Source organism: Opisthorchis viverrini (assembly GCF_000715545.1).
Source record: "Opisthorchis viverrini unplaced genomic scaffold opera_v5_368, whole genome shotgun sequence".
In the NCBI taxonomy this organism is placed as follows: Eukaryota; Metazoa; Platyhelminthes; class Trematoda; order Opisthorchiida; family Opisthorchiidae; genus Opisthorchis; species Opisthorchis viverrini.
Window position 1 is genome coordinate 294,181 of NW_008752029.1, and position 13,819 is coordinate 307,999.

Sequence of the window (13,819 nt, forward strand, 5' to 3'; positions counted from 1 at the left end):
ATATATATATATATATATATATATATATATATTATATATATGCCAAACCAACGTTTTCAAAAATGCCACATACCTTGGTGATTGTTTTAGCTCTGATGGAGGCGTATTTGATGAAGTCAGTGCACGAACCTCAAAGACTTGTTCCCCGTGGCTGCTCCTATACTTGGCTGGAGACATTGTCAGAGATGGTGGCTGGTAGATATCACAACGCTAAATTTTTTGTGTTATGCGCGTATGCTGATGTGCATGGAAATGGTTCGTACGTAATATTTTACCCATGTCTAGGCAGCTACAAGTTCGGATGGGATTCTTCTGAAATCGACATTAATGGTTCCTAAACTATGGAATCAAATCAGCGCCGACCGACGTCATCTTGTCTGCTAGCTTCATTGTTTGGGACGTACGATTTGGGTGAAGACTGTGAACTGGCGACCGGTGAAATCGACGAATGAACACCGGGACTGCAGTTTTTCAGCGCGTAAGTGGATCTGCTACAGGTCTCTTGCTAAGATCAGAGGCCTATCAGAACATGTTCACTAATTTTTGCCCACTTATCTGCTGAAAGCCAGTTGGCACAGTCGTCATGATGTGCCCAGCAATTCAGTGTAGCATAAATTAAGCAAGTCGACCAACTTAACAATCATTAGTTACTTGACTGTCACATATTGGGCAATTCCAGTGCAATCATTTCACTGCTCCTTGTATTTGGGTCTTCAGATGATCAGAGGTTCAGTAACAGTTCCGAAGGAATTGTTATAACACCATCTAGTGAACGTGGTGGTTCTTCAAACTTCACTGCGCATTTTTATATATCGGAAGCAAGACATTTTTGTTCTTCGTTTGATGTCCCTCACCCGATTTTACATTCTCCTTTGTTGCAGCCTTTCTTTGATTTCCTCGGCTGCTGCCAACGTCTGACCTACTTCCCCGACGACGAGTTTAATCTATCAGCTCCTAGAGAACCACTACCTGAAGTCAAGCTTGATCTTTCAAGTGCAGGCCCAACAGTGGTCCTGCTTAAAAATTGTCTGCGCATTTGTGGCCATGGATGTGCACGGTCTGTAGTTCCAATTCTGCAGGACAAAGCTTATTTCGAAGTGAAGATACAATGTACTGGACGCTGGGCGGTTGGTTTGTGTAGCTCCAAGGTAGGTTTTCGTATGGCATGTTCCATGGCTACCGTACTCGGTCCAGTCTCCCTTTCACGCAGTTCACTTTCCAGACGCATGTGTTCCTTCCCTGACCGTACACAGTTTTTGCTGCTTATGGCAGCAGCTTTCAAAGGCGGTTGTTTAACACGATATCCCGCGATAAACCAAGCGATTGTCGGCTCAGCGCTTGATTATAATTCTCTTGAGAATGAACAGGTAGTCGTTTTCGTTAGCAGGTGAGCGTGAAAAGTAAGCCTGCCCTACTGAATGGTTTAGGGTGGGATGCCAAATGGTCTATCTCTGGTTCAAAGAGGAAAGGTCGGCTGCGCCAGGCTTGGGACGATGAGCGGGGCTTCTATGAAGTATACAGGTTTTCTCAATTGTATCCAGCAAGCGGAGGAATAGGAGAAGATTCATCCGAAGTTTTGCTGAGTTCGTGGAACGTTCATCTTCGTTCTCTGTTGATTGCGATGTACTCACACGTATCCTGGAGGTGTTACTACAGGTTGAGTGAACTTGGCGTTCGGTCTAGACAGTAAATGAGGTTTTGTTGGTGCTGCGATGCGTGTGCTATGTCTGATCAACCGACTTGGGGTGTTTTACGGAAATTGATTTCTGCACCCCAAAACGCATGTAGTTTTAATGTAACGTCAACTACCCTCGGGAATCGGAATGTTCTATGTAGATGACCTTATCTGTTCTAATCTGGATAGCGCAGAAGTTGCGATGAGAGCTCTCGATAGGGAAGATACATTCCTACCTTTTACTTGCTTTGCATATATCTAGGCACGTCGAGAGTGCCTCAACTCTCCGTTTACTATGGGTTCTGCAACATACGTGCGCCACACGTGTGAATACGTGTGCCATAGTCGTATAATTTATTTTTAGTTCGTCTGTTTTCCGTTGTGCCCAAGCTTACAACACACACGGGCCACGTTTATCAATGAACAACGCCATCGGTTGAGTTGGCCTGAGTGGCGTCTACCATACTCTCGACTAAGTGAACTATAGTCTGACGCAGAATCCATTGATTGTCATCGCAAATGTTTACAACTCCTCGTCTTATTGTTAACGATCGGAGGATGGTGAGTTACGACCGACCGCTGTCCACTATTCCGGATTCTGGACAGTGCGTGCGCGGATTTCCGGTCTCAGTAATTGATTAGCTTGTCCTAATGTCCTAAAACAGTATTCCACAGCGTGCATTTTTCTGTGATCAATATGTGTACAGCCGAGTACAGTACACTAAACGTATCTCCCGTAAGTCTGACCTCCTTGGTAATAGATGCACGTAGCTCCTTTGGCCACAAGCTTTGTAGGGATTGTGAGTGAGTAAGATTATACAGTCAGCAAACAGCAGTACCTTGATGTTCATTTCTATTTGGGTGGGTCGGCTTTGGTCACACTGCATCCAATATTTCAACATACAAACGGCTCATTAAAAGATCAACCCGCTTCATTTTACTGAGGTCGCACGTCGTCTTGGTCTATGGTTGCCGAGCTGTTGGATCACGTTAGATCCTGGTCGCCAGAGGCCAAACATCATACAGCTGCGTTCTCTAACCAAACGTATTTCACACGTTCTCATCCCCCAGTCATATCGTTACTCTAAACCGTTACAACAGTATGAGCACTGATGATTACCCTTGCAAACTTTCACGCAGTGTTTGCTGTCCGCTGAACTTTTGGAGATTCTTTTAGTTAGGTTGACGGTGTTCGACTCGTTTCATCCAATGTTGGAAATCCCAACAGTTATTTAGCACAGCCTAGGTTAAATCCGCGGCTGAAATGTCGATGCCTTTTGAATGAGTCAAAACATGAAGACGGCCACTTTGCACATTTTACACTCCCCAAAAGTTTCCCGGCACAAGAGCTGAGGGTTTGAGTCAGGTTTATAGATGACGGCTCTCGTTTACTCTGTTGCAGAACCGCGTTTCTGTTTTGCCTCCAGATCCTAGTCCAGACGTTCCCCAGTGCCTATACTTGACATCATCACGGGCTATCAAACCCATACCATAGAGCATTTTGTATGGTATGGCTATTAGGCTGCTGATTTTCTTGCTATGAGCCTTTCTCGAAAGCCAGACATTCTGTTGGTTCACTGTCTTCGATCTGTGCTTGTACTGCGCTTATCGAGCTGACGGCGCTTGTAGGTGAGGTTTCACTTTGCTCATACTAAACATCTTGTTTCTGTAAACACGCGGAAGCCGTGTGCTTGAATGGTGGAATGCGTAACGACGCAGAAAGAACCCGTGGAACATTTTTCAACCTGAGCTTCATTTTGCATAATGAAGTTCTCATATCACTGCAATCGGTTTTGTGTACTGCAGACTGCCTTGCAACCCCATTGTGGGTTCCTCTTCCACCCACTATGGTTTATCAAAAGGTGCGGTAGTTTGAGTCACCCCTTTATGGGGAAAAGAGAAAATTATTACAACTGTATCCATAGAGCTAATCACATAATTCTCCACAAGGTCACACTGGAATTTGACCTGTAAAGTGGCAACAAGCACCGAGCTATAAAGGCTCGATCCTAATTGGCTGACACTGTCCTATCAGGTCATGTCTTCGTTGGCTCCGTACTCTGTTCGTCCGTCCAATCGACGTGATGTTCGGTTATTCAGAGCAGATCGCTGCCGGACAGTTTTATCTCCTGCTAGTTCTCTCGCAATGAAATGCGATTTCCCCCTCAAAATGCATCTTCCTCACACATCACTGTGTGATGTTTCCCGAAAATGAGCTCGGGATGGTTCAGTGGTTAAGGCGCGAAATTACTGACCGGAAGGTCCGTATTTGGAATCCGACCTCCACATCGCGACTGTCCCTGTCTAGGCTTGAGCAATATCTCGGCCCTCGTGCTTCTTTTGGGTAGCCTGTTAGCTAGGCATAGAAAGGTTGTTACAACTGAACCAGTACCTTGCCATCATCGGCTTACACCTTGTTCCTGTGAGAATATCATCTGATTTGAGGACAGAAAGTTCGGGACACGCCAGTCGATTGATGCGCCTACTTTCCACTGGCTGCATTTTGCTCAGCTATCCGCCACAAAACCGTGGTTCTTGTTTAGTCACTACTTTTATTATTATTATTAGGTGTGCCGTGTGAGCACGAGCAAATTCTCTTCGGTTTTTATTTTGGTTTGTGAACCATAATTACCCCTTTTTAATTGCTGTCATCAAGTTAATAAACGATTTTGACTGACGGGCTCATATGCAGGGTGAGTGTAAATTGCTGATTTGTAGAACGCATCGAAACTTAAGGTGTTGCGTAACACTAGGCGGAATAACACACAGAATTGAAGGTTATTCTCGAGATATTCTTCTGTTCCGTGTTGGAGATTCATGTAGTGTGCACTTCACCACTGGCAATGCCCCATATTGTCTTGACGTCATTTTGTGTGTGGATTTTCCTGTTGCGAGATATTTCTTGTAACCGGTGATTCCGTGCACTAGAAAGCTTTGCATATTGATTGGACGACGGCCGGTACTAAGTTGATGTCTGCTATCTCTACTTCGTTTACTCCATGCAGACAATCACTGTGAAGCTTCCTCCTGCTTCAGGCATACATAGGTAGTGTAATAACAAGGGAAATGGCGCACATGCTGTGCTCCATCCGCGGGGACTCTTCTTTTTCGTTTAAACGTCGTTGAACTGTGATTACGGCTCTCAGCTTAAGAATGCGGTAGGAAAATCTGGTTATCACAGTTGAGAATGGCACAAGTTCACTCATTTCATATTGTCTCATTCAGTCCGATAAGTCGAACCCGGGCACAATCATTTGTCGGTGAGTTAGCTCATAAAAGCAGAACTTCGTGTCTAAGTTTCACACTCAGTCTGTTCATGCTAGATGAGTGAAATGGCACGACCACACAGTCTATCCAACGTTAGTGGGACGAAAGTGAAGAATAAATCCATCCTTCCGCACAAACTCGACTGATTCATCGAACGACTTCAAACCAGTCTTGATAAGCATTTTTCGGTTTGTTTGTGCTTTTGGATGCAGTGTTCGGGTTCGCATTCAAACAGATGGCCTACATTGGAGCTTGTTGACAACATTATTTCTTACCCACACACTTCAATATCTGAGCGAATAAATTTCTCCTTTTAGTTCTTCCTAAACGCTTGATACCTTAAATCCATGGTAGAAAGTTGAATGCAAAAGCAGCTACCTATGGTGTCAGATCTGACCACAGTGGACTCCGAACTAAGCCCTAGGTATCGCCAGAAACTGTCTCATCTGGAGTGAACCAAGTTACAGCAAGCAATAATACCGAAGGCCGCCTGTGTTCAATCACTTTCTTGATGTTTCGCAATCACGACGGTAGCAACCGACTAGTGCAATGTTGATTGAGCAGTCACAGGCTTATGGCTTGCTCTCTATTTTCAGTTTGCAAAAGTACAGCTGAATAGAATCGTTTTGCGAATTTCTCACTTCATTCTTCATGTGTCCCAGTAGTTACACAGTATGCTAATTAGTCGATAGTTTCGAATGAAAACTGGGTAGCCTACAGAGGTCTGAGTAGCGAAAAAACTAACTTTATTCATTTGGTCGCAAGCCAAGCACTTCCTGAGCTAAAGCTGATACTGCGTCAGAAGGAGCGTAAGGTTTTGTTTGCTCATCGGTACCAAACAACCCTTGATTCACCTCGACAGCAACTCGGCTAGCGTACCATAAATTGAAAATTGTCCTTTTCACTATATTTGCGGTCGATGTTCCGTAGAATATTCCTAGCCAAACACACTTTTTTTCTGTACAAGGGCAATGCGGCTTATCCGGATTTCAAAAATGACGGAAATAAACAACAAACAACGAAAATCAGGCTCGCTTTCATGATTACTTTGTCTTGTGGAAACATATCAACATACTCGTCTGTCTAATTTTGGCTGCCTATTAAAGTACATGTGTGTGAGCCCATAATGGATACCCAACCCTCAACAAGACACGATAGGACCGTGTGAAACTGTTGTTAATCTCAAAAACTATATCATCACGGAAGGCTTTGGTCAGACTCGAACCCCTTACTGTCCAAGCAGGGCCGCATAATAGTTACCTTGTTTGTAATATCGTGTACATGCATCGGCAGCTTAGTTCTGTATTAGTTTTAGAATGATGTTTACCAGCCAACTGTGGGCTCCTAGGAACATCAGTAGTCCATCAGCCTTCAAGGTGAACAAACCATTCGAAAGTTTGCTATATTTTCAAGAAGTACACCATAAGGAATCGGCTTTCGCATGTTTTGAGAGAATTCGCGTCTGATCAAATCAAAAGTACTTTTCCATTCACCAAACATCCGGCTGAAAAATCTCTCGTTACTTAAAAGTTTGACAAAATGACTGTGTTGGAATATTCCCCCCGTATAATGTGGCCTCACGCATCATCCAACAGTATAGACTTACATCATCCCATTGAAGTGTGCGACGGACATTTTCGGTGCACCATACGCACATGAAATGCGTTGAACGTGTGCCATCTTCACTTTCGTGCCTGATTGCTAAAAGTTTCGCTCGTTTGCTTTTCGTTCCACCTTCCTGTCGTTTAACTTGAGCAGAATCGGTCCGGTTCTGTTAATGGAACTCGCTGCTTGATGATACTAAGTGTGAGCTTTTAGATGTCGTCAGCCCTCTTTGCCGACCACATAGTGCTTGATCACCAAGTCTTATTACATACAGTGATGCTCGGTGGTGCCCCAACGTCTGTCCTCATTACCCGATCTTTAAGTAGGTGACCAATGTTTGCAATGTCTATCTCAGTGTGATCTCACGAAGGGGCAAACAGTGTAAAGTAAGGTCGTCGGAGTATGCAAAAATATGCCATATGTGATCATATCTTACATCGGTAGCTCTTATCACAGCTCAGCAGGACTGGTGTGTGTGTGTGTCAGCTGCTGCGCGCCGTCCTAGTGTTGGACACATCTAGCGGACGCATTTAGGTTCCGCTGTTTTGACCCAAAGGCGCGCTTACACAAGCCAACTTTAGTTGGGATGTTTTCCTTCCAAAGAACCTAGAGTGTCCAGTGTGCGGCGTTTTTGTGTTCACTTTGGAGTGGTCCCACTTATCTCACCCGTAAACTTTATCGCCATTTGTGATTTTAGACCCAATTATCATCAGTCGAGAACCTGGGTATCGACAAAGCGAGCTGGGTTGTTCGCGAAGATTCCTGTGTCTGGTATTCAGGTGTTAAACTGGCGCGCCTCCAAACCCCTTTAGAAGAGGGTAACGTTCTCGGACTGACGTACGATCACGTGGAATTACGGTTCTACGTGAATGGAGCTGCTACCGGTTTGATCAATGAGCAGTCGGCGCAGTCGATGGAAGGGTGGACTGGAATGAAAGGTATTTTGTATCCTGTCGTCGGTGTCGCTGAAAACGCTGTTTTGGACGTTGGGTTCAACCGAAGACACTTTTATTTCCCCCCTCCGCAACCCGACTTTAAGGAGATTCAGTTTGAAAAAGAGTTATTATGATTGTAACTTCAAGTTATGCGCTCTTCCAGCGAGTGCTGGTGGCTCAACCCGCTCAACAGCTGGGTGTTTCAGACACCCAACTACCTCCTGGTACTATTTATGAAGTTTGTTTTCTTTTATCGGTTTTCATCTATGACTTATCCGTTGGTCTCACATTTTGTCGTTTTTAACACCTTTTCGATTGGATAGTTTGCATCCCAAGCCTTGCATCTGTGTTATAATATCCTCAATCAGCTGTTTGCCTACTTTCCGCCTTACTTTTCCACATCATCCAAAACTGTCGAGCAGTCTGGAACTTTCGCCTTGTCATGTATTCATTGGGAAGGGGTCCTCAGCTCCCATATTCAAGTGCATAAGTTGGTGGTAGACGTTTTTGGTAAATCAAGACATCTCTGGTCCGGGAATCCCGGGGCTTCCGACTCTGTTTTGCATTTCGGACGCATTACATCAGGATCTAGTTACCGTCACTGCAAATTGTTTGCCTTCTCATGTGACCCCAATGTGCCATTGCTTTACTAGTGAAGGTCAGCCCACATCACCAGCTGTGCGGCATTATTGAACAACATCGCAGCAAACTGCCCTCCAGAAAGTCACTCTACACATATGAGTTTGCTGAAAGCCCTTCGACAGCCCGTTGCAGGACTTCATCAAGGTAGGCGTAATCCCCGAGTTATCATCAACCCTATGTTCTGCTCGAACATCGAATTGTACTCATTTGGCGAAACATCCGTTTGCAACTTGCTTAGGAAGACTCAGCCGAGTCCTTTTCTGAAATTTTCTGGGCCTTGTCAGTTGCTGTAGGTGCTAGGACCTGGAACAAACTCAAACGTGCCGTATTCGCTAAAAATTACACTTGCATCCAACTAAACACGGTTAGTACCTGATGTCAACTTGTATGCTCTCATTGGTCCTACTTACCACCGAGAGCGTCTCAAGTGACTGTAGATACCCAGTCACCCACACACTTGGCTGTTCAGCTCACAGTCGGGCTCACCAATTATTAGTGCACTTTCGATGATGGCCATAATACAAATCAGGTGTATGCACTAATACAGGTTTTTTTTAGTATGTTTGACAGTGGAGGGTTGCAACACGTACAGCTGTACAGTGCTTCTCGACTTTTCAGCATAGATTCGCTTCACTTACAAGACGAAATCACCACAAAAAATCCAAAATCTCCTCACACTACCAACAGTTTTTTATTGGGGAGCACGCATTCAGTACTTGATTTTAGGCTATAAACATGCATCTAGTGTCGCGAATGCAAAGGTCTCAATATTCTAACCCGCCGATCCTATTACTTTGGGTTTACATCTGCGTCAACGGCTTTGAGGCGGCATCCCGTCTGGCTGAGCGCAAGCCCCATAATTGTCACATCAAGCGTCCGGCTGTCCAGCCACTGTTCATTAACTAGTCAGACTCGGGAGCACCCTAAGTCAGCCATAACCCCCTCAATGACAACAAATTCCATAGAGACTGCACACATTTGCCATTCCTCATGAGAATTTTTAATGTACTATTCATAAAAGCTGCATTTGATACCTGAGTATTGAATAGCCTGCTTACACGGTGCAACACCTGGTGATGCAATGTCCATCCGGAACTGTAGCCTTCAGCAAAAGTGAATTTGCTACCCTCCCTAACACACTCGCTGGGAACGTTTCTAACATTCAAGGGGTAAGTTGCGTAGAATGTAGTATTCAGGTGAGTGGAGAACAAAGTGACATGTGCGCTGCACTAAGAACCTATTTCCACTACACGAATTATGTCACTGATGCCTACATGAGATTGTGGCTTTCCGTGTCATTATCGTTGTTTAGGAAACTTGTAGAACGTAGAGGCTTTGGCATCATATTTTGAATAAGTGAGATAGGTACAAATTGAGCGATTCCGAGATTTAGGCTAACTAATCCAAAAACAGCGACAAGACAAGTTCTACTCGTTTTTTTACGACCAAGTGATTCATGTCCAGCCGCGTAAACAACGGTCGAATTCAAAGGATCTCACTGAAGGTGATGGCACTTAAATGAAGTCTGTGTCCCGAAACTGCGGAGAAACATATAGTGAGAGGCCCTGTAGTCTGGCCGCTTCCTAGTAGATTACTGAACCCATTAAAAGGCTGGAAGTCGCCATTAGACATGAAACATCTAGTTCCAAAGAAGTGGCCTCTATAGGGATGCACGAAGATTCGGGGGTGATTCTGAGCAACAGCTTCGTTCAAAGGCGTAATAATGAAGTTAGTAGTGACAGAATTGCAAATTTCGTCGAAGCCATAAAGCGAAAAACGCTCCAAATTTATCGAGGCCAGTCCTTGCTGTGAAAGAAACGACTTGTAATATCACTTCATAGTAATTTATGATATTACCTCCCTGCCAATGAATGTTGATCAATCGCTTCGTGTTACTCAGAAATCTTACTACACGGCTAACACGGAAAGTTACTCATATTACAGTTATAGAGTAGGGGAGGCAAAATAAGCCCAAATTTGAGACACGAGTGACAAAAATAACCGCCGTCGTGAGCGAATAAGTGATAGCTTGACAGATTGATGAGCAACACTCGCTAATCTGATGTCTTGATACTCGGAGTCTGCACAAAAAAGACGCCTGATGCGCCCCTTTTGATGCACCCACGGAGAACATTGTGTACTGAGCGGTGACCTCCCATCAGGAAAATAAAATGGAAAAATTTTGTAAGCCCAAGGACTGTTCAAATACCAGGAAATTTACCGGACGCCACCGAATCCAGAAACTCTCCTGGATAAGGCAGTGAAACTGACTATCTCACTTTAATGAGCCGCTGCCTAGCCTCTATATAACGACGCAGCAGCATAAGGTTGCATAGCCTCGAGTTAAATCTGTCTCATACAACAAATAAGTGGCTAACAGCACTTCAGGTGTGCTCAATATCGTAAGTAAGCGAGTACGGAGCGCTATCAAGGGAATATCGGACCGAATTCGCAGGTCGTGCTGGTGGCTAGATCAGTAAATTGGGTAATGGAAAAATATACCAGCAAAAGCCGACCGCATTCGAGGAAATACTTGTCTAGGCGGACGCTATAGAAAGGGTCTATTGCGCTATGAGGCCAGCATAGATGATAGTTCATGGTGGATTATACTAGAAGAAAAAGTATTAACCGGATAGGAACGAAGTAAACGGGTTGGAATGAATGGTATCTGCATTAGAACGCGAAGTGCCCAACTGTGCGACACAATCCTGATTCTTCATCTCAGCGTGAAACCAAATTTCGCTTTCCACCTATTTTTCTCATGAGGGGTTGGTATACGAAAGACAGAGTGAAAAAATCCGGCTGCGCATGCAAATGGCGTACGGAATCGTTCTTATTTGAACCCTCTCTCCATATTCCTTGAGGGGTTTTTCAATGACTGCAACACTCACAAAATATTCCAACTCAGATGATTGTTAACTTTCTTGTCGTGTCACCTGACAATACGCCTTCCATCCACTCATAGAAGTATAAACCAAGACATTCGGTATGTGGAATCTATACGTTACCGACTCAGTTCACATTTTAGAGGAACCACGATACTCACTTTTTATGGCAGGTTTATACTTGGAACTAATGACAAACCAAACTAATTTTCGATCATTCGAGCCGGCTTCGTTCGGCTACGGATGACAAATATCTACATCGCAAAGCCCCCTTACTTTGCGGACGGTTGTGGGAAGAGTTCCCACGTCTCTCGATATGACGCTAATAAAACTCTAATATCTCCTACTTAGCTATACTGCTGAGCAGTAGAAAAATATTTTTCACTATGGAAGATGCTCTTCATGTGTTTCAGTTGCCATCCATTTACTCAAACTCGTAAAGTCCACCACGAATTTCCTAGCACAGATACAAATATCTTGTTTCCGAAATGCAAGTAGCCGACCTAACTAATTTTCCTTGCCAACCTGGTTGTGTCGTACGACTGGATAATCCAACAGCCAAATGTAAGCATAATAAGCTGCACAATGCCAACGACCAGACCTGAAGGGAACAGCGTAGGCGAATGGTGGCGTTACATTGTCCTGCAGTAGATGCCTCCTTTTCATATTACGGAAACGTATGCGAACCAACTTGGCAAATAATCCATCCATTTGACTGATCTAGGGGATGGGAAGGTAGTAGACGGTAGGAATATCCCTGGCGAATACTGCGCACTAGCCCTCCTTTTCACCCCCAACCCCACCCCGACCTAAAGAAAACACCCTTAAAGGCCAACTAGTAGAACACACCATTGAGCCTTCTTTGACGCGACAGAACTGAGTTATCCCTCATTATCTTTAGCACCCATTAGTGTGTGGTAGAAATGGTTCACTAAAGTTGAGAATAACATACTAGACCTTGTTCATCTCTAATCTAGGTGTACAAACCCCACTCCCCAACAAAATGGAAAATTATTTTTTCCACGAATGAAGACTAACGAATGCGAAATGGCAGGGGTGAGGCCATTCAAACGCAATATGAATACATAAATTACCTGGCACACTCCGCTCAACTGTAGATTCCAGTCTGTAACTTTAAGCCCATGGAACCTGTTACAGTAATTTATGCTAGATAACGCAATCGATAGCTAAGTTATTGCTGCACGTCATCGATGTTCTAGAAGCCGAAAGAAAATGATTGGGGAAACTGTATCGGAAGGTGAAGGAGCAGTTTTCAGGACCGCACTGATTTTTGGTTTTCGGAAATCCTTCTCAAGTGGGTTTTAATGAAAAACAGTTTCATCTCTGAAGAGCTATGTGAGAGCGGTGTCGTGTTCGATGCCACATCACTCAAAGTAGGCAATCCCATGTATGTGAATGACAATAGTCGGAAGTTCAGATAGCCCACTCAGTAGGACCCAAGCAAACAAAACCGACACGGAAGCCTCCAAGACAATGAAGAGGAAGCCATAAGGATGTGAACTCATATTTTATTGGAAAAAAAACAATAAAACGGCATCTATGAAATAGGTCAAGCTGATAGTTGGGAAGTTTTTCATTAACCAATCCCTGATTAGTTAAATAAAGTTAAGTGAAACTTCTACAATGGAGGTGCAGTAAGACGTAAGAATGACATTTTACCTAACGGCGCAGTCGGAGGAAGTGGGTACACCAGAATGAATTTCAAGTAGGAGGTGATAGGTCATCGTGATGATGCCCCACGAAGCGACAGACCTCAGGAAGTTTGCAAACAGACCACGATAAAGCCTAGTTACATCAGGCCGATGGTCGCGGTGATATATGAGCGATGTGAACGCTGACCGAGTAGATTCGAAAGATCCTCCAACGGTGGATTGCATACGAGTTTTGATGACGTTTAACGGGAAAGTAACTATGCCAATGAAACCTCCAAGTAAGCCACCCAGACCGAAATTCCACAAACCTCGTTCGAGCGGACCCTCTTTGGCACGATGTTTGCGAAGATCATTCAGCCACTTGTGACCACTAAAATACAGAGCGTTACCAAGACTGTTCCGTAACAGTATGGGGCTAAAACCCCGGTAAAGTTCTTTCATACCATGAGTCATTACCAAAGATCCTAGAGTGTGGAAAGTATTCCTGTAAGATGGAAAATTGTGTTTGTTCTGCAACAACGTCTGTACCCGTTCGAAGGGCATCAGGGAAGCTTCACAACATCCAGCGAGTACGGCACCAATAACACGGTTAACGCCGAAAGGAAGTTGAGAAGTTGCAGGATGATGCGTGAGCGAGCGTTCAGCCAGGCTTTGCACACCAAACATCACAGCACCGGTAGAAGCACGTTGCAGGAGTGGTGGTAATACACCACGATACGCCAAGGCCACTCCCTCATGCTTTAGTCGACTAAAAGCCTCTGTCCAAGTAATTCCATCTAACTGTTGGAAGAAAATAGTCTTGTATATAGGAAACAGGGATAACACACTGGCCGAATAAGCAAGACCACCGAAAATAAATTCCTCGTACGCGATGCAATCCAGTTTAGAGTCTTGATGCTTCAGAGATGTGGACATGGAGTGTTTCGACAGTCGGTAACCGCTGTCTCAACCGGGTTCCATGTACACAAAGAAGGAAGTCGGGGAATCTGTAACGAAGAAAAATAAAATAGACCAGTTGGAAGCTACACAAGGAGAGCAGTTTTTTAAATAGTTACCCTGGTTGTTGCGGAAAAGATCGTTCTTTTTTTAGAGGGAATACATATTCTAACTCATCTCCGAGCCACGCTAATATCCCCG

The 13,819-nt window shown here is 44.3% G+C and overlaps 3 protein-coding genes across 3 annotated transcripts in view; 1 reads left to right on the forward strand and 2 right to left on the reverse strand.

Annotated features, from left to right (window-relative positions):
- The window catches only part of T265_10471 (hypothetical protein), a gene marked incomplete at both ends in the record, with an annotated part of 5,301 nt that extends 5,124 nt beyond the window's left edge, over window positions 1–177 (reverse strand). The window contains one exon of the mRNA XM_009176851.1: window positions 74–177. Coding sequence (XP_009175115.1) covers window positions 74–177 — 104 coding nt within the window. The remainder of the gene's footprint in view (window positions 1–73) is intronic.
- The window catches only part of T265_10470 (hypothetical protein), a gene marked incomplete at both ends in the record, with an annotated part of 34,526 nt that extends 26,625 nt beyond the window's left edge, over window positions 1–7,901 (forward strand). Inside the window, 2 exons of the mRNA XM_009176849.1 lie at window positions 882–1,148; window positions 7,245–7,901. Of these exons, the coding sequence (XP_009175113.1) occupies window positions 882–1,148; window positions 7,245–7,616 (639 nt within the window). The remainder of the gene's footprint in view (window positions 1–881; window positions 1,149–7,244) is intronic.
- Window positions 7,902–12,685: 4,784 nt separating this feature from the next.
- Window positions 12,686–13,597, reverse strand: T265_10472 (hypothetical protein; the record flags this gene model as incomplete). The annotated part of the gene is made up of 1 exon (XM_009176852.1): window positions 12,686–13,597. One exon carries the CDS (start codon window positions 13,595–13,597, stop codon window positions 12,686–12,688), a length of 912 nt encoding a protein of 303 aa, XP_009175116.1.
- Between the last annotated feature and the right edge of the window lie 222 nt (window positions 13,598–13,819).